General features: G+C 34.3%; 3 protein-coding genes across 12 annotated transcripts in view; 2 read left to right on the plus strand and 1 right to left on the minus strand.

Moving 5' to 3' along the window:
• The window catches only part of LOC116337173 (protein sickie), a 246,185-nt gene that overhangs the window by 25,704 nt on the left and 197,625 nt on the right, over positions 1–22,856 (minus strand). For 7 of the 9 annotated variants that reach the window (XM_031761546.1, XM_031761549.1, XM_031761548.1 and 4 more), the window contains 6 exons: positions 13,595–13,781; positions 13,098–13,528; positions 12,779–13,030; positions 12,552–12,578; positions 11,517–11,770; positions 11,240–11,391 (listed from right to left, as the gene is read on the minus strand). In XM_031761546.1, the coding sequence (XP_031617406.1) occupies positions 11,240–11,391; positions 11,517–11,770; positions 12,552–12,578; positions 12,779–13,030; positions 13,098–13,528; positions 13,595–13,781 (1,303 nt within the window). Of the gene's footprint in view, positions 1–11,239; positions 11,392–11,516; positions 11,771–12,551; positions 12,579–12,778; positions 13,031–13,097; positions 13,529–13,594; positions 13,782–19,497; positions 20,716–22,856 lie in introns of those variants that run through there. The other 2 variants (XM_031761553.1, XM_031761547.1) reach the window with 2 other exon arrangements.
• On the plus strand, positions 4,202–6,025 carry LOC116337181. Of its 2 annotated transcripts, none has more exons than XM_031761564.1 (12): positions 4,202–4,410; positions 4,477–4,533; positions 4,627–4,683; positions 4,747–4,788; positions 4,849–4,875; positions 4,943–4,996; positions 5,060–5,092; positions 5,185–5,247; positions 5,322–5,360; positions 5,448–5,495; positions 5,570–5,590; positions 5,658–6,025. In XM_031761564.1, the coding sequence occupies exons 1-12, from the start codon at positions 4,352–4,354 to the stop codon at positions 5,776–5,778; spliced, it is 621 nt and encodes a 206-aa protein (XP_031617424.1). In that variant the 5' UTR covers positions 4,202–4,351; the 3' UTR covers positions 5,779–6,025. The 2 variants fall into 2 exon arrangements, with proteins under 2 accessions (XP_031617424.1, XP_031617425.1); XM_031761565.1 differs by having other exon boundaries at positions 4,207–4,410; positions 4,501–4,533.
• LOC116337180 lies at positions 16,300–17,433 on the plus strand. Its single transcript, XM_031761563.1, has 2 exons — positions 16,300–16,389; positions 16,574–17,433. Exons 1-2 carry the CDS (start codon positions 16,348–16,350, stop codon positions 17,327–17,329), a joined length of 798 nt encoding a protein of 265 aa, XP_031617423.1. The 5' UTR covers positions 16,300–16,347; the 3' UTR covers positions 17,330–17,433.

Raw genomic sequence — 22,856 nt, forward strand, 5'->3', positions numbered from 1 at the left:
ATATGGTCAATACTAAAGCGACCACATTCCATGGTAACATCGATTGATTGTGTAAACAACAGAATAGTTCAATCGAACAACACAAATTAATTGCGGTCACATCGTGTATTCTATGAGAACAAAATGATAAGACGCTGATGTACGCTGATGTATATATTGAGTGATATAAGCAGGAGAATGAGATACGCAATTAATGCAGGATGACATGTCACATGGCAACCCATGAGGAATTCAATACTTCGAGCTGACCAACTGTTTCCAATACAAATTAGAGACCTCTAAGGATGAGGAGGGATAGCGAGAAGGAAAATGTGTGTGAGTAGTGAGGAGGGGAGAAGAAGACTGAAGATGGTCCTTCTCAATTGGGAACGAAAAGTTTTTTTTTTCTTCCATTTCTGTCACAAATTTTTTTTGGTTAAAAATATTTTCCTCCTTAATTGAGGAAGACCCTCCTAACTGCTCTTCATTTTCCTCCTTAGGCGAAACTCAGAGGACAGTCTCTGAATACAAACATTTTCTTTTCAACAAAAACATTTGATTTAACATTTTCTTGTTGATAATTAAAACAAAAGTGTGCACGTTAACATGTACAAATGATCATTTCTATATCGAATAATAGCATCGGTTGCAAGATTTTCAAAACTAACGATCATCCATTTTTCCATTTGTACTATTATGAAAACCAATTATTTCGTTTCACATAAGCAATTACTCAAAATATATCGTTGTTTGTGAATTGCGTGCGTGAAAGACGGCAGAAAACTGTCGTAGTGGAATAAATAATACCATTTCCTCAATGAATGGCGACAGATTTTTCATTGAAATAAAAGATCCGCTAGTTCATTTCCATTTGTAATATCTCTTCGTTCGTTTTACATTTTTTCGCTGTCAATTTCATTAAATTGTTACAATGAAGCAAATGCTAGAAAAGTCCTTTTGGCAAAAACGTGTCTATTTTTCCATTTTTTTAAATTTTAAATAGCCCGAAGCGTGTGTGTTTGTGCTGCAAAACAAGTCGAAACTGTATCGATGAATCTGACGAACGACAAGCTGTCTTTCACTAATAACTCATACCTAATGGTTTATTTCAACACACGGCAAAAATTTATTCATCTGTTTCAAGTCATTTCTTAAGTCTTTCTTCGGTGTGTGTATGTTTTTCTCCATTTCTACGCTCGTCACTTTTCATGTTTTGAAAACCGACAACTTCACTACTAGCACTTTAGCTAGAACCAAAACAGAACAACCGTTCAGTTATTTTTATACCATAAATAATTCATTTCGGCTTAAGTTTTGTGTTTGTAAACGATTTTATTTTGCTATGTGTGGTGTTTTTTTTTCTGCTGTTGTTGTTTTTCGCGCATAGTGTTCTTTTGCGATGCACTTTTTTCTCTTCCACACCATTTACGTAGAAAATCGTGCAAATAAGTATTGCTACAAAACAAATATAGAAAATTGCAGCGAGATCAAGTTTGTATCGGATGAACATTTTTGTTGTTCTTGCTCAAGGTCTTGTGTGCGCATCTTTGTGCAATTTGAACATGCTGTTATTTCATTGTCTTGCATTATGTTGTGTGTACGATGTTGTGAAAAGTGTATGGCATGTTCTCGTCACATTCTCGTTTCCATCCATTTTATTTTGTGAAATGCAATATACTTGTGATGCAGAGAAATGTAATTGCGCACATGTTTCATCGCGGTACATTGCACGCACTCCCTCTTTCCTCCGAAATTGTCCGCTTGGATTTCGAGCGGGAGTGCACTTTTTTTTGTTCTATCGGAAAACCAATACACGATATGGAATTCATAAAACGTACGCATAAATGTCGACTCGTTTCATACAAGTCGCCCCAAAAATGGCGAAACATTGTGATTTATCTTCAGTTATGATTGTAAATTCCGACAACTCGAAATGCGCGCTCCGCCATTCGTCTGATACAATAGGTTGCATTGATTCTCTTTTTTGCATTTCGTTAAATGGAACTTCCAAGTTCGATGACATTATTATTCGATATCTTAAAAATTGCCATAGTTTCGACGAGTTTTACTATTACAATTTAAACAATGCACAAAGTTCTGCGAAACTTTTACTTCTTTTTATTTTGTTTTGGTTTTTTTCCTTTGGACGGAACAAGTTTTGCCATCAAAACGGTGAAGATATAACTTTTCGCGAATTCCGGAGTCATCGCGCCACACTTTTTGTTCTTCGGCTGTTTTAAAAATAAATTTCCGTTGTGGCAGTTTGAATGTTTGTTTTGGTCGCGTACATTTTCGTTGGAAATGATCCAAATCGACTAATTGATATATGCGAACATTTTTAGTGCATGGAAACGTATATATATGAAATAATGTGCGGTATTTCGTTTGCTATTCTCATTGGATCGGTTTTTTTCTGTTGTTTCGGTGAAAATGGTGTTGGGAGAATATCACTTGAACCCGCTTAGATTAACGAAGTGCAATGAGAGATATTTTGCATATGAACGCTCACTTTATAATGTGCGGGTGAAGAGTGCATAATTTCAAGTGCTGGAACTCTGTTGCATATATTAGTATGTAGTTAATATGAAAAAAAAAAAAAATACAACAAAACGATAGAAATAACGTTGAACGGATGAATTTGATGAATCACACAAGCGCATACTACAAATGAGGCGAATGCAAGCCACAACTTTTTTTCTTGTCAATATTTTGTATTTCGATAAACAGCCGTTTTTTTGTGTGTGTGCAATCCATGCCATTGGATTTTGGATCAAATTTATGTACATTGAAAACATACAAGTTGCCGAGAAATTTATTTACACACAAATTATGATCTAATTGAAACTACAGAATCTCTTTTTTTGTCGTTCTCATGCGATCGACGTATGTGTTTGTGTCAAAGGAGACAGAGAGCATTGTAACCACGATATCAAATGAAAATCGATGCCGCTACAAACGGCAACAACGTAAACTATCTCCGCTAGTAAAAAGCGCTTTTTGTAAAACTTCATTGCACTCATTGCGTTCATTCATGCATATCATTAAATTATGTGTCACAAACGCGACTGGCATGCAAATGAGAAAAAAGTGCAGTGAGAAAAAAACACACTCCAGACAAAACAGCGCATGCTATGAGTTATACATATATTCCGTGCAATTCCATTACACGATTATTTATCGATTCCATTAAAACTTCGAGATCAAAATCAAGCGGTCGCGCGCTCATAGACTGTCTTCTCATTGACGTTCGGCGGTTTGGATAAAAAGCCATCACACTATCGCAAAACAGCGGTCTCGTATCTCATATCTCGCTTTTTGTAACAATTAAACTTGAACTGATGAAATGTAACGTTTGTACGAGCAAATTGTTGCTTCATTTAATTTTTGTCTCACGCGATTTCAGTCACTATTCATATCGAATTACGAATATTTATCGATTCAGCGATTTTTTTCTCTTCTCAGCGCTACCATTCGCGAATGTAACAAGACGTGGACACAAGTAGCGCCACTTCAATTGGAGAGACAACGGCCAGAAAATATTTGAATTATGCGTCAAATGTTCACATATTGTGAACCAACGCAAAAATACCGTATTCTAACCGACATTATGAAAATCAGTTTTTTGTTACAAATCAAATAACAAAAACAGTCGAGTACAAAACTCAAATCATTGAATTCCATCGAATTCGCAGCCTGAACAATTTTGCATTCAAAAATGATACAAACCGTTTAAATACGTATTTACTGCAATATAGTAGTATTTTGAACGGTATTTGACGCTAGTTTGTGCAACGAGTGTGGGCGCAAAAAATATGTAATTTATCGCGAAAAATGGTTTTAAACAACGCACATACACTCCAGTTGCACCAAAATGACGTATAACAGTGCAACTGTTTTCAAATGGATTTTTGTATATTTTATAAGATTTATTTAAATGTATGCCAAATCTATATGGAAAATTTTCGAATGTCATGCATGACTACGATATGAAATTATTTTTCGCTATATTTCATATGTCATGCGATATTCGAGCACTCTTATTCATCACAATTGCGTATTATATCGTGATGATTCGTTAATTTATAAAATATTTTCATGAAAATGTAGAAATTTGGTAGCTTTGTGTGTAAGATATTCGAATGAGTACACCGAAGCTGTTTGACAAAAAAAATGGAATTATTTTAACTTTTAATTATTCATTTTAGAACGTTTGCGCATTAGAAAACAGTTGCCAGCACAGCAATTAAAACGTTGACAACGAGATTATTTCAGCAGACGACCGTGAACTATAAAAGCAGACTACTCGTAGCATTTCACTCTGTAGAATCAATTTGTCACTCGCGCGCATTTTTATATTACTAATCCGTAAAAAATGAATTCGTTCACATCCTTGGGATTATTCTTGGTTGTTTTAGCCGCTTGCTTTATTAGGTATTCGAGATTTTAACTATATTTTGCTATAAATAGTTATGTAATAATAAAAAAATAAGTTAATAGCGACCGAAATCTTCTTTTTTTTAGCGTAAATGCAAAGGCAGAAGAACTAATAAAGGGGTATGTATTTCGATATTTAATAGAGTGGACAATGTGAAATAACATAGTTAAATTCGAATTTTATTTTACATATTCGAAAATTAAAATATATAGCCAAGTTAAGCCTCTTACGGCTGACGAAAAGAAATACATCAAAGGAATTGTCGATTTGTAAGTAAACCCGTCATTTGTTAAAAAGGCGAACAAAATCAAAATTTTCGAATTTCATCGTAGCCTCGCCAAAGAGAAGGGCAAGCCTCTACCTGATTTCAGCAAGTAAATTAGTTTTTATCATTTTTTTGTGAATTTTACGTCTAATTTCACCTTATCCCACAGAAAAGATGATTTTAACCGAAGAGTCGCGTAAGTTCAAACACTTTACTTAAGTCGATGTGTTGATCGCAAATATTTGCGCATGTTTTTGTTTCAGTTTTTACGAAGAGGTGCTACTCATGATGGCAGCAGAAAAAGCAGATCCACAAATGTAAATAAAACGTGAATTCAAATGTTGCCTGCCAATTACGACGATTTTTTCTTTTAATTTTAGGCAAAGTTTGGCTGGATTGGCCGAATTTCAGGGGTAAAAATCGATATATTATTACTTTTATTATCATTGTATTATTCACATCTTTTCAAATGAAGTTAATGAATGAAATTAAATTGAATCTTTAGTATGGCCGAGCAGTTACTCAATAGTCCAGTCACTGAACTTCCAAGCGCTGAAAATTTGAAGGAGTAAGTTTTTAAGTTTTTTTTCCTAATTTCCAATTACTTGAACTCTTGTCATTGTCATTAAAAATTGTTTTCAGGTTTCCAAATAATTTCAAATTCATCAAGGCGGCTATGGGGTAAACAGTCATTATTTTGTTTTTGTTTTTGTTTTCACAAAACTTAAAGAATTCGGCAAAATTCCATATTGAACATTTGTTTTTCAGTCATGATCTGGGCGAAGATGATAAATTCGTATCGATGACAAAGATAATGTAAGTACATATACACAGAGACACCGAAATTTAAAATTTATAATTTATATTTTATTCGATTTGTTGTTTTGTAGGGTTAAGGATATAAATGTGACGTAAGTGATGCGCATGAGAGTTATTAAAATATGCAAAAAATATTGAATGTTCATTCATTTTAAAAAGGAAAAAGCATCTTAAAGACTATCCATCCGGAGTGTTTGCAATTCATATGGTTACTGTCTTGACTAAGACATTGAATCAGATCAAAACAGTTGCCAGTGAAGATGAAGCTGAACTGCAGTAAAAAATTTGATTTGACCATTTTTTTTGTTCAATATATTCCAAATTTTTGCAAAAAAAAAAATTTAATTAAAAATATTTGGATACATTCTTTTGCATTATATATTCATTTAAATTCTGATGAGCGAAAAAAATGGCGTCCATTGCTTTTATTTAATCATAATAAATGTCCGCATACATTGTGTATATAAGACAAATAAATGAATTCGGAGTGAAAACAAGCCGATCGTGACGAAGGCAATTCTTGAAAATTAATCTTGTCTAATTTAGAGCTCTCACTCTGATGGAACAGATTCGTTTTTATCGCTGCGTCATCTGTAGAATCTTCCAATGTTTTTGACATGGTTGCAAACGACGTGGATGATTTAATTTCGTACTTATAACAAGTTCTTTAGGTTTTTTTTCTCCTTCATTTCACCGTTCACAACAGTATGTTGTAATATTACATTAAAGTATACAATCATCAAGTTAAGCATCATTTCAACGTTCTAACGAGTGAAGAGACTGATGCGAATGGGCGAATAAAATAAAAGGGAAAACGCCATCAATTGCGTATATAAAACTGTTATTATTAATAAAACGGTTATTACAGTTTGTTGATTTTATGTACAGCAGCATCGTCGTTTTAAACGACACAATCGAGCGACCACTTACTGTGTGTATGTCTATATGCAATCATCGCATCCAATACACAGATGTCTCAAAACAATATTCATTAAATTTTGCCGATATTCTCGTCCAGATAAAATGTTCACGAACGTCTGGACACAAATACACGCATTGCACACAAACAATGTACACAAACAATGCGAACATTCGCATGATTAATCAAATTATCATGGAAAAGATTAATGACCGAAAGACACTCAATTTGATGAAAAAAGTAAGATTTTAAGAATATTCAAGCCGGACGAAAAATCAGCGCCATAATCTTTTTCTCTTTTGACCAGTTTTTTTTGGATTTAGCCAGAATTCTTTATTTAAGAGACGAGATTTCAATGTAAAAAACCAAAAGAACCAAAGGATATTAAAACGAATCACTTGTTCCTTCTTTACCTGTCAAAAAATTGAACATTTGTAACAAAACATGAAAAAAGGAACATTTTATGACACGTTTTTTTATTTGACTAAAAATTGTCGGATTTGCTCATCCAAACAAATAAAAAACACCGAATTCTTCAGGAAGGAAATCATAAATCATCAGCCAGATACTTCCGATTATGACCGGATACTCATTCTAGTCTTTGTGCCTTTTTCTTCCGATCGATTTCGGATGTTGAATGGAGTATTTGTATCAATACAATGGATCAATTCTCCATTCAGAATGACAAGACTTTGTTTACATGGGAATTCTACAAACAATGTTCACTGTGTGTATTGGCAAAGTTTTAGCCTGAGAACGATGATCATATCAAACGTTGTAATTAATTGGTTTCATTGAATCGATGCTCTAATTCGATTAGGTTATGTTTGAATGAATAAACCATTTCAATTCATGTTAGCTCAGAATAAAGAACTCTGCAATAGCATTTGAGATCAAATTCAAGAGATTATTTTAAATTTATGCAAATCGTCGTTGTAGTCAATGGTTCGACATCCAAATTCGTAGGTGAATATCTTGTTTTGTGTAAATCATTTGAGTGACGTGTATTTGCGCGCGTGTACCCACGATCTCATCTTAATGAAGTCATTACTAGATATTATTATTCACAATCGACAAATTGGCATTGCAAATGATTACACACCACTCAATAGAGCTCATAGTTCAATTGATTTTAAACTTAAGCGAAGCGACCAAATGGTTATTCTAAAAATTAAGCGGTTAACTTCGAAGTCATTTGTGTCGGACGCTAATACAATTGAAGATTGCACGCCATACGGTGAATAATGAAACTCAACATGGTAAATAAAGACGTACAGTATACGACGTAAGTGTGGTGTCGATACACGGAACTGGGAGCGCATTGTGTTGAATTTTTCTTGAAACCGAAGTCACAGTTCAGTAAATTTCTAAGCAAAATCTATCGAAGCAGAACGAATGACAGCTATTATGCTTTGTTTTTATCTGTTTTCTAAAAAAAACTAGACATGGGTGTCGTTCTATTGGTTTATAGCCCAACAAAGCAAGCAAAAGTTGAACATACTTATCTAATTGTTTAGTTTTCTCTTCTATCTTGGTACTTTCTTTCGTTGCATACCGTGTAAATTACTGCGTTCTAATTCCAAATGCAATACATTTTTATGTACGTATGTGTGTGCGTACGTTTGCGTATGCGTCAATGCGGATTCTGACTAGAGAACTTACCAGATAGACGATGAAATGACAAACATATTTGTTTTTCTACATACACTTTGTTCGTTTTGCAATGTAATTCCATTTTCATATGTGTCTTTAGTATCACCCGTCGACGCTTTTCTTCTGCGTCTTCATTTATCTTATTTATTTATTCTGTGCATAATGTTTTTTATTCATTCTCCAGACTTTCCCTTTAAAGAATTTCACCGAAATAAAAAAAAAACAAGCACACATTTCATTCCGTTTCGATGACGGTGTTGAAGCGTAGTCAGCGCGCGAAACGTATCTTATTATTGTACACAGTAACCTTTTGTAAATGCTTTGGTGATCGTTGAACATTTCACAAACGGTGACTTTATTTCCAAGTTTGAATCATTTCTCTTCTCGGTACCTTGGGAACATGCTCATCGTACGACATGCATTTTAAATTGCACCAAAACAATCGAACAACTGTCTCTCATCACCAATCTCATAAACTACGCGCTTTACATTCGCCTTGTTTCGTTCACATTATTGCTCTCTCTCTCTCTCCGGGTGCTGAATGTTGTTTGTACGATTTTTGTGCGCTTGTTTTGCATCGCAATCAAATTTAATTATCCTTTCGTGGCAAATTCATGCAATGGAGAACGAAAAAAAAAAGCAAACCATGGTGAAATAACCAAATTACACATGACACATTGCACACGAAGAACGCCGAAGGTGATACACAGCGCTCTCATTGTATAGTTAGACGAAACATTACGACGATCGACGACGACAACAAATGAATGTAAATGTTAGTTTTAGCCGTGTTCAATCAACATCGACATTTCATCATGCAGGGAACATTCTTCGACACACCGTACACCTTTCTTGACTCTCTCTCTTTGCCGAAAGAAATTCTTCACACATTTTCTCTTTACTTCGTTTTTTGTGTGTTTCGGCTCAACGGCGAACGTACTGAATTTATGTTACAACATGATGAACTTGAGTGATTTTATATTAAACTTTATAACAAACACGAAAAAAAACTCAAATTCTTAAACGAGAGAACAGATAGCGGCAATAAACAAGTTTTGGTAATTTTCAACTCCGTTATTTCTTCAATGTGCTAAAATGTTTTCACACACTGGGAAAAACGCATTTACACCGTTTTTCTCTTGCATTCGAACTGAAGAGAATGAAAAGCAAATGTCAATAAATGCATTGGATTCTCAATCAAGTCTTCAAGCAATTCACTCTGAAATGATAATCATAATAATTTTCGTTGTTTGAAATTACAAAAAAAAACACACTTATAAAACAGAGGCAATAGAGAACTAATTTCAACACTAAAATGCAGTTTCTATGAAGAAACTTAAGAACTGAAAAACCACGATTTTTATTCCAAATAGCAAAATAATCGGAATTAGACCTCGAATTGACCTCAATTTATCGCGCGCCATGACTAGCGAATCGCAAAGCTTCATTGATGACGATGATGATAATCATTTTTACAATCGAACCAGATTATTATCTAGTCTATTTTGCTCGCTGTATCAATTTCAAATTCGAACCCGATGGGCATTGAAGAAAATGCCTGCAATGAGATACTTTTTAAAACTAACAATCGCATACATTGTATGGACTGCTTAAGCTATTTAAACGATTTAATTTTATGAATTCCGGTGAGAAATTATATAAGAGTAATCCTAAGAGGGTTTGGCCTCGGTGACCAATGGTGTTTCAAGTTGGAGGTCTGCTCGTGGAAATAGTTTTTTTTTTTTTTTTTTCAAATTTTTGGCAGTAATTTTTCAACAACAAACAGTTTTCGTTTGCTCCCTTAAATTCTTGTCAAAATATACCATATTCATTTACTTATTATTTACTGCATGTATATATCAAAAAGTATGAAACAAAGTCGGATAACGTCATCCCCCAATTTATACTCCCCAAAAATCAATTCATAAAAATCGGAAAGGAGGTCATGCGTTGAATATCTTTGTGATATTTGTACATTGCTTCAAATTAATAATAATAAATATCGCGCTGAATCTTAAAAAATCTGCTTGAGTCAGTCTGTCTCTCGATTGGAGCGAATCACAAAAAAAACTCGATGGATCCATTTATTTCATGGTTTTCGTATGAAAATTTAACTGCGTTTTTATGTTATTGGTATAGGTTAACGCGCCTGTTAAGAGTAACTACACTATGGAAGTAGAGAATGGAAGTGAGTCTGGGTGGCGCCAGTACATTTTTTGTTCTGCACGACCCTCAAAAACGTACCGAGTGGTTTTTAGTCACAGTTAGAAAAGTTGGCAACATACATATCAAGGCACTTGGCGCGCACAGAGAATACATAAAAGCGCCGCATAAGCAATGGTCCATGATCTATTTCTGTTGTTATGATTGCGGACATTTTGCTTATATAAAGGCATTTCCTTTTGTTTGACAGTTTTTTTGGGTTAAATTGAGAGATAAAGTCCCAAAACGAAGTTGAGGTTCTAAAACAGCAATTTGTCAACAATGTTCTGTTGTGAACTTGAGGGAAAATGGTGTTTTCGTGTCATTTTTGCCTTAAAAAATACAGTATCTTGTAGAATTTGGAGCGTCGCCGACTTTTTTTGTGCAATGTGAATTCTGGCTCCAATTCGCAATACGAATGCCAAACTTTTTATTTGTAATACAGTTTCCGTTTACTGCTGTTCTCGCCTTAAAATAATAATTATAATGGATAATAACATAAATGTCATAGCATATTGCACTATACCAGATTAATCCGAAATTCATGTGAGTATAACTCAATTTCTTTTTTCGCATCGATATTTTTCTGAATGGAATCATTTGATTGACGTAAACATGTGAAAAAAGAGCTGGCAGCAGCTGTCCGAGAATAATTGAACAACACATAATTGAATGGATACTTTGTTTCCTTGTTTTCCATCAGCAGCTGATTCTTCACGTTTTTAGCATGTGCAAATGATCAAATGTAAATGACGCTGGTTGCGGTTTTATTCTGCGGCTCTTTTATTTGTGATTGAATTCAAAGGCTGTGACAGGTGAATACGCGTAATCACATACAAATGTATATATAATCTTTTTAATATTTAGCATTAATATTTTAATTTTACACACACACACTTTTTGAGCATCATGTACTTTGATATAAAAAAAAAAAACAAAGCAAAAAAAATTAAATCGTTCTACTCACGTTGGATGACAACTGGCTGGATAAACTCATTACTTGTTCACGTGCATCGCATAATTCGCGCTTCAAACGGCGCACTTCATTTGCCTGGCGATCTTCGGCCGAACCATACAACGATGAACCACCTGATATTAATGACGCTGCGCTACCATGCACTGTGTGTAACGGAGAGAAAAAAAACACCGCAAATAAATTAAATATTCAATATGATATTCATGTGTCCTCATTAAAAGCTGGGATGTTAAAACGTAATAATAAATCAATTAGAATGAAAACATACCGTCGTCGTTCTTTTTCGGATATGTTAAGCGATAAGCATGTGTTGGAGAGAGTGGTCCATTGGTGCTGAAACGTGACGGTGGTGTCGGTGATGTCGGTTGACTCCATGGCACCGCCGTTTTTGCGGTTGCATTTGCGTGCGCTGCCAATGGATTCTGTATGGTCGCACCCACGGGTAAACAGTAATACGGCTCGATTTCAACATCGGGGCCACGTGACAGCATCGATGGATACATTTTTTCTGATTTTGTTGATCTGCAGATTTAAAATGAAAAAAAAAAAAAAAAAAATACTTTGCGTTAATTTCACGCGGTAAAAAGAAAATATTACACTGATCCAGATAAACAATATATCATGAATTATAGGCAAATTATTTGAAGCATAAGTAAGCAAACATATACAAAACGAGCAAATGAATGGTTAAATGTTTGATTTCAGCTTTCATAAATTCTACAACGTACAATTTCCGCAATTTGATTATATATGCAAAACAATAATGACCAGTATCTGTCGATTACATGTTGTAAAAACATGGCAGACTGAGTTTTACATTAATTTTCCACTGAAAACTGATTATTATTTTATTGAAATTTGCTACATTTTATGTTAGAAAATGAAAATTTGCGGCAGATTTTCTAATTTTAAAATAGGGCATAAAGTAAATCAAAGCATTTTTGACGTTTTGCATTTCATCTCCTTTCACTGAAAAGGCTTTCAGAGATAAGTTGTTTATCTTGCGTGAAACAGAAATTATATAATGACAATAATCCTACATTTACGAGAAGCCAACGTGTAATTTACTTCCTGTGAAACAATGATTATATATGGCTGGTTATTCAGAATATCATTAAAAAAACAAATAAAACGATTGCATAATTTCAGTTGTAGGCACTTTTCAGCATCTGCAGTGATTTGATTACAGATTAATGTACAAAGCAAACAAAAGCGGTATAAGCGTATGAATGTGCGTCATGCGGTGAATAACATCCAATCGTATACAATTTGTGGTTGCGGTATAAGGGAGTTTTTCATGTACCTTGGATATGTCCTTTCTTTCAGATAGCTTTATAATTGGTTTTTTTTTTAAATTTGGAATTGAGTTTTTTTTTTGTTTGGAGAAAAATGATAAAAACAGAAAAGAATGAATGAGATTTTTCGATGATTTAAAATATGTGTATGTGGGATGTTTGTTCTTAGATTTGGAAAAATAAATTATTAAAGTAATGCTATTTTTTGTTATTTTCAAAATAAATCGGAATTCACCTAATGCTATTGCTTCGATTAAGTCGTGGGCTATGTGTGTACGATGATTCTCGTTGCATCATCTTATGTGCCCGTGCTGGTGAATTGATGCCAACATTGTCGGCGGTGTCACCTTCTGATAAACGGCTGGTGGCTGTATTGCTGTGCTTCAACCACATCGCATAGCTACCATAATCGGTTTTAACTTCAGCATATGTTTGAGTATCCGATAAACTACCGTCAGTCATTTTAAGTGATCCACGATTGGCCATTCTGAATTAAAAGAAAAACGAAATCAATTAGAATCTTCAGAAATTGAACGGTTTGGTTGCTTATTTACCGATGCTGGAAGACAGATAAATCGGTTCCCGGTTTTGGCAAACTGTGTGATCCACTTGCGAGCCGTTCGCGAATCGACTGGCTAAGTTGAGCTGCATTTGTTCCAGTCAATGAGAAACTGCGATTTTGTGCATTTGGCGGCAATTTTGTTTGTAGATCGGCGGTACATGTTTGAGTTCCGCCAGACACTTTCATCTTATTTGCACGTGGAACGGCTGATACATGGGCTGTTCGGCCGCCATTTGTGGTCATCATCATGGTTGTTGTTGGCTGAGATTGGCCATCCATCGATCCATTCGATCGTTTCATATAAGCGAACACCTGTTGTGGAGCACTTTTGGCACGACTCTGCGGATTTTTTGATGACGAATTTCGACGAGAATGACTCGGCGAATTTTTATCTTTGCGACTCGGTGTTGGACTCAAATTGGTCTAAAGAAAACGAAAAATATTGAATGAATTAGATTTCTTTCGCAAATTTAAGTTTAAGAAACTTACCGGATCTTGGCCATTTGTTGTATCGGCCAATTTGGTCCATTGCTCAACCGTTCCATTTCCATTTATTAAATGGACTGTATTCGGTGGCGGAGGCAACGGGCTTCGGTGCCGAGCACTTCCATTCATTTCCATTACATGAGACTGAATTCCAATACTGTCCAAATGTTCACCTCTACTGCTGCGGAATCTAAAATTGATAAAAAAAAAAAAAAAACATAAAAAATCCGTAAGTCAAGTGATTGAGATATTCATAAGTATTGGAAAAATTATTGATAAGGAAATTTTTCATTAGGTAAAAAGTTTTTTCGAAAAATTTTACGGCATTTGCATAAAATAGCAATCTCCAAATTGCTGAATTCGAAAAAATAATCATCGTTTAAAATTCTGAATAAAAAATTAACTGAATATGAAATTAAAATCGAACTATAAGTCAACTATGATCGATATCACAGTGCAACGCAAAATCATTTAATCGCTGAAATTTGTGTCTGACACATTGTTTTTTAAATTTGTTCAAAATCTCTAAATTTTCGAAATGTGTGATCCACCAATGAGCCCTCTCTAGTAAGTGTTTGAGTGGTAAACTAAATGAAAACGATTCAAATGGTTTGAAATATTTATAGCCGGATTTTTTTTGATTCAGTTCAGTATGTCACAGTCTCAAAGAGGAAAAAGTTGAAATGCAAAATCTCAATCATCGTTTGGCTTGTTATATTGATAGAATTCATTTTTTGGAGTCTGAAAATGCCCGTTTGTGGAATGAGGTTGGTATTATTATTTGTTCATTTTCATGGATTTTGCTCTTAATTTCCAATGTGTTTCCAATGTAAGGCCAATATGCATACAAACGAAAAAATGAACATTAAATCAACGTTTGAGTGTGAACTTGAGGATGTACGTAAAAGCTTAAATGATAGAATGGCAGAAAAATCTCAAATGGAAATAGAAATCAAGCAGTTGTGCGATGAAAATGGTCGGCTACGAAATACTTTGCATCAATTAAGTGGAGAATTGGATGCGAATAAAGCGTACGAGGAATATTACAATTCGACTATGTATGACAAACAATGTTATTTGGATCGCATTCGAGAGTTAGAAGAACTGTACAATGAACAGAGGTGCCTCCGTGCTGAAAACGAGTCTGAAATTCGAATGTTGAAGAATGACATTGCACAACAAATGCAAGATTATCAATGTCTTATGGACGTGAAAATCTCATTGGACTTGGAAATTGCTGAATATGGCAAATTATTGGCCGCCGAAGACGAACGCTTGAATCGCTTTTTATCTTACGACTGCAACCAAACCCCTTGCGATCAAAATTGTAAGACGATTTAGCGATTGTTTTTTTAGCTAATCGCAAAAGATAAAACATGTAAACCATACTCTGTATGTCATAACATCGAAGAGTTACTACAATGAAAAATGTTTGTTTTTATTTTGAGTTTCCAAATTGACATTTTACTATAGAATTCAACATTAGCAAGTTGTAAAGCTATACGCAGATGGTGCTCGTTTTTTTGAGCGACTTGGAAAGGAAATGAAAATATCATTTGGGCGATGAAAGGCATTGCATCGCTACAAGTGTTCTAGAATTTAATTTCTATGCCACAAATGCAATGGCCTTTGAAGTGGATTGAGAAAGTGGATTGAGAAAGTGTATTATAAAGCAATTGACATGGTGTCCTAAATATGAACAAAAACACCGTATTGATTGTCATTTTATTGTTGTCTCTAACATAAAAACAATACAACATTAAATGTGGTTTAAGAGCTTGTGCCAATTTCCTTGTCATGTTATGCAATGCTTTCCATTTTTATACGAACGCCATATATTTTATAGCAACCGGGGAAATTGCATATACAATGTAATGGGACATAGTCCACATAATCTGTTTAGCGGTACAGAAAATGCCTACTTTGTTCGATTTCGAAGCGATAGCAATGTTATTGGTTTTCAATAAATATTTTCGATTAAGTTTATCGGTGAGTTTTAGTTATTTCAACATTTTCTAAAGGAAATCCCCATAGCTCATGTGATGTAAATGGAACGATGAGTAAGCGTTAGTCACACACATCGAATAAAGTGGTTTTGAAAATATTTATATGATAAGAGTGCGCTTTCCCCACACTTACACACTGAATGTACTAAAACTCAGGAAAAAAATCAGCGAATTTTTTAGCCAGCTGATATACTAGCTTTTGATGACTATCTTTCATTGCGGAGAACCATTGATCAATGTAGCTTTCATCAAACCACTAGAGAAAGTACATATGATGCCGTTTGGCACACCTAGATTTACACTATTTAAAATTCATGGGCTCACTTTCGTCTCATAATGAACACGTATTCATTGCGCTCTTGTAATTTGCAATATAGGAAAGTGTCACCATGCCATTATAAACACTATAAACAATGCATGTTCAATTGTTCAATATGCCATGGTGTCATGACTTTTGAATTTTTCCAAGAAGATTTCCTCAATTTTCAAGAAAAATTTCATTCGGGGAAGCATATTTGTCTGTTTGTTACAGCGTTCGTGTCGGTTTGCCTCCTTTAATACTTGATATACGTCAAATGAAAATTACCATTAAACTCGACGCAAAAACAAGAAGAATAAAAAAATGAATATTTAAGCGCTCATTGAAGAATAATAATTATTGTTTGATCTTGTATATATAAAGATGTTCATCGATCGCACATATTTGTGTTCAGTCATTATTCGAACTAGAAAGAGTGGAGCCGAGTTAAAATGAAGTTGTTGGTGCTGTTGTGTTGTGGCATTATATTCAATGTAATTTTATTCATTACTTATACATTTTTTTCATTTCAATGGTAAAATTTTGAATTTCATAATTATACGAAGGTTTTGTGCTCCTTGTGAGTTTTTATAATAAAACAATTTTTTACGTGGCTTTATAAAAACTCAAAAAGAGCTCGTATTTTGCGAAATTTTACAAAAAACCGTATTTTTTCAGCTTGTTGGACCTTCGGAAGGGGCCAGCTATGAAGTGAAGCTAGCAATCAGGAATATTACGGCTCGTTTAGAAAAGATCAAGGCAACGGCAGAAGGCTTGTACACATTGGAAGATTGGCTTAAGGGAAACCGAGTAGAAAGGTTAAAAAAAGTTTCCGATGAAGATCATCTTCCAGAAGAAATGAAAACTCTCATTGACCAAGTCATTGTCAAAATCGATGAGACAAATAGTATTAAGAGTAACACTGAAGACCATTTAAAAGCGAAATTCCAGGAATTTCGAAGTGGACGAAATGAAGAGGAACACATGGTCACACTATTTGAAAATGAAATTACAGGTGTAGATCTCGAAGAAAAATCCATTAAAACGTTAACCAAATTGATGGTGTATCTGTATCGAGTGCACAAAGAATATCGAGCTTATGATAAATTGAAAAAACAATTGGAAAAAAAATTTGTGGACAAAATTTTCAAAAATACATTTTTCAGTAATAAATTGCGTGGAGTTAACAACGGCATCAGAGATCTTGCCAAACTCGCTGAAAGGGATCCAATAAAACAAACCAATAGAAGAGTTCGAAAAATAACGACCAAAACGCAAAAAAAGGTGATAAAACCATTGGAATACGTTATTAGTAGTAAGGAGAGGGATCTTATGCTCAGCCAACTCAAAGATCAAAATGAAAAAAATTATCGAACATTTCTTGATAAACAAGATATAACTTTGAAAAAAGTCACAACTTTGTTGAAGGGATAGAAAATCAAACCCAATAATGTCTCTTGATGGATTTTCTCACAAACAACTTTGTGATATTTGTTGTGTTCAAATGAAAATTGAAATAAATTTCACAAATCACTGCATTTTCTCTCATGTTTTTTCTGTTTTTTTTTGTTTGTTTTAAAATAGGTACATACTTGTAAACGCTTTTGTTACGCAAAACGTATTTTTATTATATTATTTTAATTTGTTTGTCAAGCTCGAACCATCGTCACCCTTACCAGAAAATTTACTCATTTTTTACTTTTCCGCACACCCACTGTGTGCAGTAAAGTATCATCACTTGCACATGAATGTTTCGAAATACATAACTGGTAACAATTTAGGATGATGTTTCTTTGCAACTTGCGCCTTGGTTGCAAATGAGTTGCATTTCAGTTTTCGCTACATTTTTTCAACAATGGTATTGTGAACATATTTGAAGCTGTTGCAATATAAACATCATTCTCATAATGAAACAGATACTTTTTTTTATTCTGCTTCATGTCTCCACATCCGTATCATAAATTTTTTAATGAGAACAATGTATTATGATGCAGCGCATGCCGCATAATGTTTCATTTACTGGATGCAATTGACGACACTCTATAGAATCTATAGCGCCGGTGAGCCATATAGAATGACAGCAGCAGCAAAATAAACAAAGTATCCAATGAGGTGCTGAACGAAAACCAAGCGATACTTTTGAAAATCGTTCTTGTTGGAATGTTCAATTAAAAAGTGCTTTCACGCTTAAATCACGTCGATTGCAAAATGAAATCAGAAAATAGAGCACATATTCCAGAAACCGAGTTCTCTTTTTAACCAAATATAAATTTTTAAGTACAGCCATCAATTGAAGTGGCCTGTATCTGTCAACATTGACTTACATGTTTTTCAAGAATATTCTTGCAAACAAAATGTGCATATTGACAGAGAAGAATAAAAATTAAAAAAAATCGAATAAACTACATATGTACCGATTTAATACAGCAATATTGAAATCGTTGTCCTATTTTCCCCTTCGACAATTTAAATTTACTGCTCGTTAAACACGAACTGTGTTCACTGAACAAATGCATTTTTCACGGAACAAATATTGCACACATACATTATGTACTGAGAGTAGTATTCTTTATCCACAAAACAGAAATTCAAACATTGAAACAATTGTCTTATCGCTGTAACACCAACTCAAATTCTTCAAGTGCATGAAAAAACGACGAACTGAAGATGAGTGTAGATGCGGATGTGAAAACACTATAATCATTCGATAAATGGAATGAATTGAATGACGAGCATCATCTGTTCATCCGAACAAATTCCACCTTCTTAATAAAATAATAATTGTTTCGTCGAAATGATAGATTACATTAAATATAGCATATGTCTGGAAGTCTCATTTAGACGTAATGGCATCGCGAACATAGTTGGTTGTACTTGAAATGGCAAAGTTGGCGTTGATTGAGCGCTTTTCAGTTTGTTGACTCTTATCATTTCTACGCTCGCAAATGTGTTGACATCTCATACATTGAGCTCATTTTCAATTTGAGCTAATGAAAATACCAAACCAAATACCAATTTAGATCGCGCAGAATGATAAAATGAAGAGAATAGCATGTGTGCTGCTTGATAGTGCACTTAAAGTGTATTGTCATAAGAATATAATTTTACTACGCATTTCTGTTTGTATAAAATCGAAGCAATTTTGAGTGGTATATACGCGGAAAAAAGGGTTAAATACTTCAATTAGATTGCGCTTTAAAGATTACAACACCGTTGAAAGAAGTGACAAGGCGCGCACGAACGCCCTGTCTATGTCATTCATGCATAATTTTTTGTATTTGCCAATTCAGCAGTTGCCTCTAGACTCTACCTATATGTATTTCAATGGCTTTACGTTGATAATGAAACATGTGATGGAAAGAAAAAGTTGGTAAAACTAGTACCCTTTGCTTGCTTGAAATTTGTTTCAAAACAGTATTAAGGAAGTAAATGAAAGTAACTCGCTATTCGACACATATACGCTTCGTTTACTATTATCCATATTCATTCAGTTTCAGTACAGTTTTTATTGCGTGTCTTTGTTTGGTTGTACGATGCGTAAATGTACGATGACTATAAAAAAAACCTCCGCTTGAATGAAACTCAAGCGAAATGACACATACCGAAATGCAATATCCATTCGGTTGTTATTTATTGTCGCCACATCAGCACATTGATCGCCACTAGATATTGAATGTGTGAGCGTATTTATCCCTTGGTCATTCCTTATTCAGTTGAAATGAAGCGCCCGAATACATTTGAACTTTTGTCGTTTGATGTCGGATGTAATTGTTTTAGTTTGTTGGAAGAAATTTGGTTATAGTTTATTTGATCAACTGATTAGCGTTTCAATCTCAGTGTTCATTCATTTCCTCCGTTTTTCCACATCTTTCAAAATGTTGCGTCGTAAAAGTTTTTTTATTGCATTTCACTTCACATACGCTCGATTTAGTTCTCTTATTTTATCAACGATAGATATCAGCGAAATTTGCCTTGGTTTTTTTTTAGCTAAGCCACTATCACTACCCGTCGTACTGTCTTAGTTCATTTTATCTTCTACACATAGAGCTTCTTCTGCATTTGTCTACTATATTAATGCACAATTTTGTCTTTCGCGTGATGTTATTGTCTTGCGTATTATTTTTTTCTCGCGTAACAAAAAAAGTTTTCGCGATTCACCGAAATTCCCCAGTTAAAAGATGTGGAAATAAATGTCTATACTGGGAGTTTTCTTTTTACAATTCAAAGCACGCATTTCCACTTTGTATTGTCTTTGGTTAGTTCCTTTTTATCGGTGTGTTTTGTATTTTGCAAGAGAAACAGCTTGTATTACAACTCTTGCCATTAGTTGTCAAAAACTTTTGTTAAATTCTGAGTGAATCATCGACGTTATTACATTGAAACGGTAGCGAACGTATGAAAATTTTATTTGTTTCAGAAGAGAATTCACATTTCGTCGTTTCAAAAGCGAATGGTATTTTTTGCATGCAAAAAAAGGTATGTTACCACATTTTAAATTTCATGTGTGTATGTTTTGTTCGTGTGGGTTTTTGAAACCATTCTTTCTATCATTTGGTTGGTAAGCGAAGCATCAAGAAATGAAAGCTCTGCATTCAATTTATAAAATAATTGCACAGGTATTTGGTCCGCGGTAATAAATTTATAACGTCTTTTTTTATTGTAGCATATTATTTTGCATGTAAATTATCACGAAGAAGAAGCACATTAATTTTGGGATAGTAAACTTAAAGTGTAGACAGCGACAAACGAACGTAAAACGTGTAAATTTATTATTATTTTTTTTGGTTTGATTGAATATTATTTAAACTTGATTATTATTTTAAGGCATTTTTACGATTATTTTGCTAATTTATGAACTATTTGAAGCGCATTATAAAATATACTAAATCGAATCAACGTCTTCGAAACACGCACACTGATTTAAACAAAAAGCAACACTTAAAAGCACTTTTTTCGCATTTATCCTATTCAAAATGGCAAAAAATTTGACCATTTGAATTTAAAAAAATGATTTCTCACGTTTATTGTCTTTGAACAAATTGTGTCACAAAAAAAATTCACCCTCGACCACAAAGAAATAAAATATACGTTTGGGTGGTGCTTTCACATTTTATATGAATAGACTTTTACATTGCTGTTTTGTGAATAAGAAGAGCGAGAGCGAAAAAAACGTAGCTGTTCAAGCAACAGCAGCTTGTTACGACCATCGAGCCGACTGAAAGACGGAAGAATCACACACATGTTTGTGTGTGCAAAAAATCATTCGAATCGGGCGGTTTCTGTGTAAGTGGTCGTTTCAAAGTATATTTGAATATCATACATATAAAAGAGAGCGTATGCGAAATATGGATAGAGAGAGTAAAATGTGAATTTACACCACAGACGAGCGTTTCATGAGTCATACGAATGTGGCGATTATTTCAACAAGTACGAGTGTGTTTGTATGGAGTAATGTGTGTACGAAATTCGCATGAATCGCGAATAGTGATAACTGTTTATAGTGAGAGGGCGATTTAAGGATAGTACTGCGTATGCGCCGTAAATGTCATGAGCAAATGAGTGTACATTTGACAATTCGACAATAGAACGCTCCTCTGTGAGCAGAGTTGTTTGTGGTCTCTCATTTGCTCAACGGGCTGTTGAATCGCGACACGAGCGACACGGAGAGATTCGGTTGTGAAATCGACAGCGAGACATGGAAGAGAATATACTGTTTGACCGTTTTGCATGCAACAAATGTGTGTTGTTTTGAGCAAACGCATTCACTTCGGAAACAGGGTTTGAACAAATATTCAATCTTCACTCACACAGTTCTCAATGCAGAAGCGCATCGTCCATGAGCATACATTTTATGTAGTTGTATAATAAAGCAATATGATTCGCATAATAAATTTTACAATACGGCTTCAATTGAAATGAATGTGAAAACAAGAAAATAAAAAAAAATCATTTAAAAAATTCAATTGAAACTTTTTTCTTTAGTTTTATGTGTTCGGATTTAAAGTTTTTCCATATAAGCTATATGATGATTTCAAAATTCAATTTAGTTGCGCTAACACGTTCGTGGCATTTAAAGAGAGAACGAACTATGAAATTGATCGATGGTATCGACAACATGTATTAAATATGAACGATGCCGAACGGAAGCGCTGATCCTTGGTGTTTGTGAAAGTTATAGCCAGTGGATTTGTTTAGTCTGGCAAAATCGAATCTCAACAAACGGAGTACATTCAAAATCCAGAGAAACAACTTCGTATGCACGGTGCATTAGTTGGGTTTTCATGTGTTCCGCATTAGTGACAGACAATGGCAACAAACTTAATATCTCTAGAAAGATTTTTCTTCTCAAACACAATATTTTCTTAATGCATCCTTTTCGCTGCTGTGAATTTTCGAGCGTTTTAGCACTCACACTGTCGATTTGAGAAAAGAAAAAAAAATGTCGATAAAAGCACTTCTCATCAAAGTAATGACTACATCCACACCCGACATTCATACGCACAGTCAGTTTTGTTTGAAATTGTATTTCTTGTGTTATACAATATCCTTAAGAGGCGACGACATGTAAGCAAATGTACACAACAACTAAAACGCCTCACGGTAGGCAATCTTAAAATTGAACAAAAGCAGAGTTTGGTTGTCTTTGCTACTATACTTTGTGTGGATATTTTGAGTCGTTTCTATATTAATTGTTGCTATATACAACATTTATTCATGTCAATATGTTCATGAAATAACTGCGAATCCATGCATTTTTCTTTGTCTTTGCGTATACCAAGGCAACGCAGTTGTTTACTTTGTCATTCGAACGATTTGAGCGATGTGCGAACATGTGTTACACATATATTATTACGCATCTCGTTTATGTGATGTAATACAAGTCGGAATCATTAGGTTTTCGTTTCGTGTGCAAACAAAGTTATATTGTTTTTATGAAGGTGAAGAACGATTTATATTGATG

Source organism: Contarinia nasturtii, unplaced genomic scaffold (genome assembly GCF_009176525.2).
Source record: "Contarinia nasturtii isolate CC-2019 unplaced genomic scaffold, AAFC_CNas_1.1 Cnas_scaffold_220, whole genome shotgun sequence".
Classification (NCBI taxonomy): domain Eukaryota; kingdom Metazoa; phylum Arthropoda; class Insecta; order Diptera; family Cecidomyiidae; genus Contarinia; species Contarinia nasturtii.

Excerpts from the sequence above, each read along its gene's own strand:
- LOC116337181 (XM_031761564.1), top strand. The coding sequence starts at position 4,352 with ATGAATTCGTTCACATCCTTGGGATTATTCTTGGTTGTTTTAGCCGCT. Across the intron at positions 4,684-4,746 it reads ATCAAAGGAATTGTCGATTT|CCTCGCCAAAGAGAAGGGCA; the intron begins GTAAGTAAACCC and ends ATTTCATCGTAG. Across the intron at positions 4,997-5,059 it reads GAAAAAGCAGATCCACAAAT|GCAAAGTTTGGCTGGATTGG; the intron begins GTAAATAAAACG and ends TTTTAATTTTAG.
- LOC116337180 (XM_031761563.1), top strand. The coding sequence starts at position 16,348 with ATGAAGTTGTTGGTGCTGTTGTGTTGTGGCATTATATTCAAT. Across the intron at positions 16,390-16,573 it reads GTTGTGGCATTATATTCAAT|CTTGTTGGACCTTCGGAAGG; the intron begins GTAATTTTATTC and ends GTATTTTTTCAG.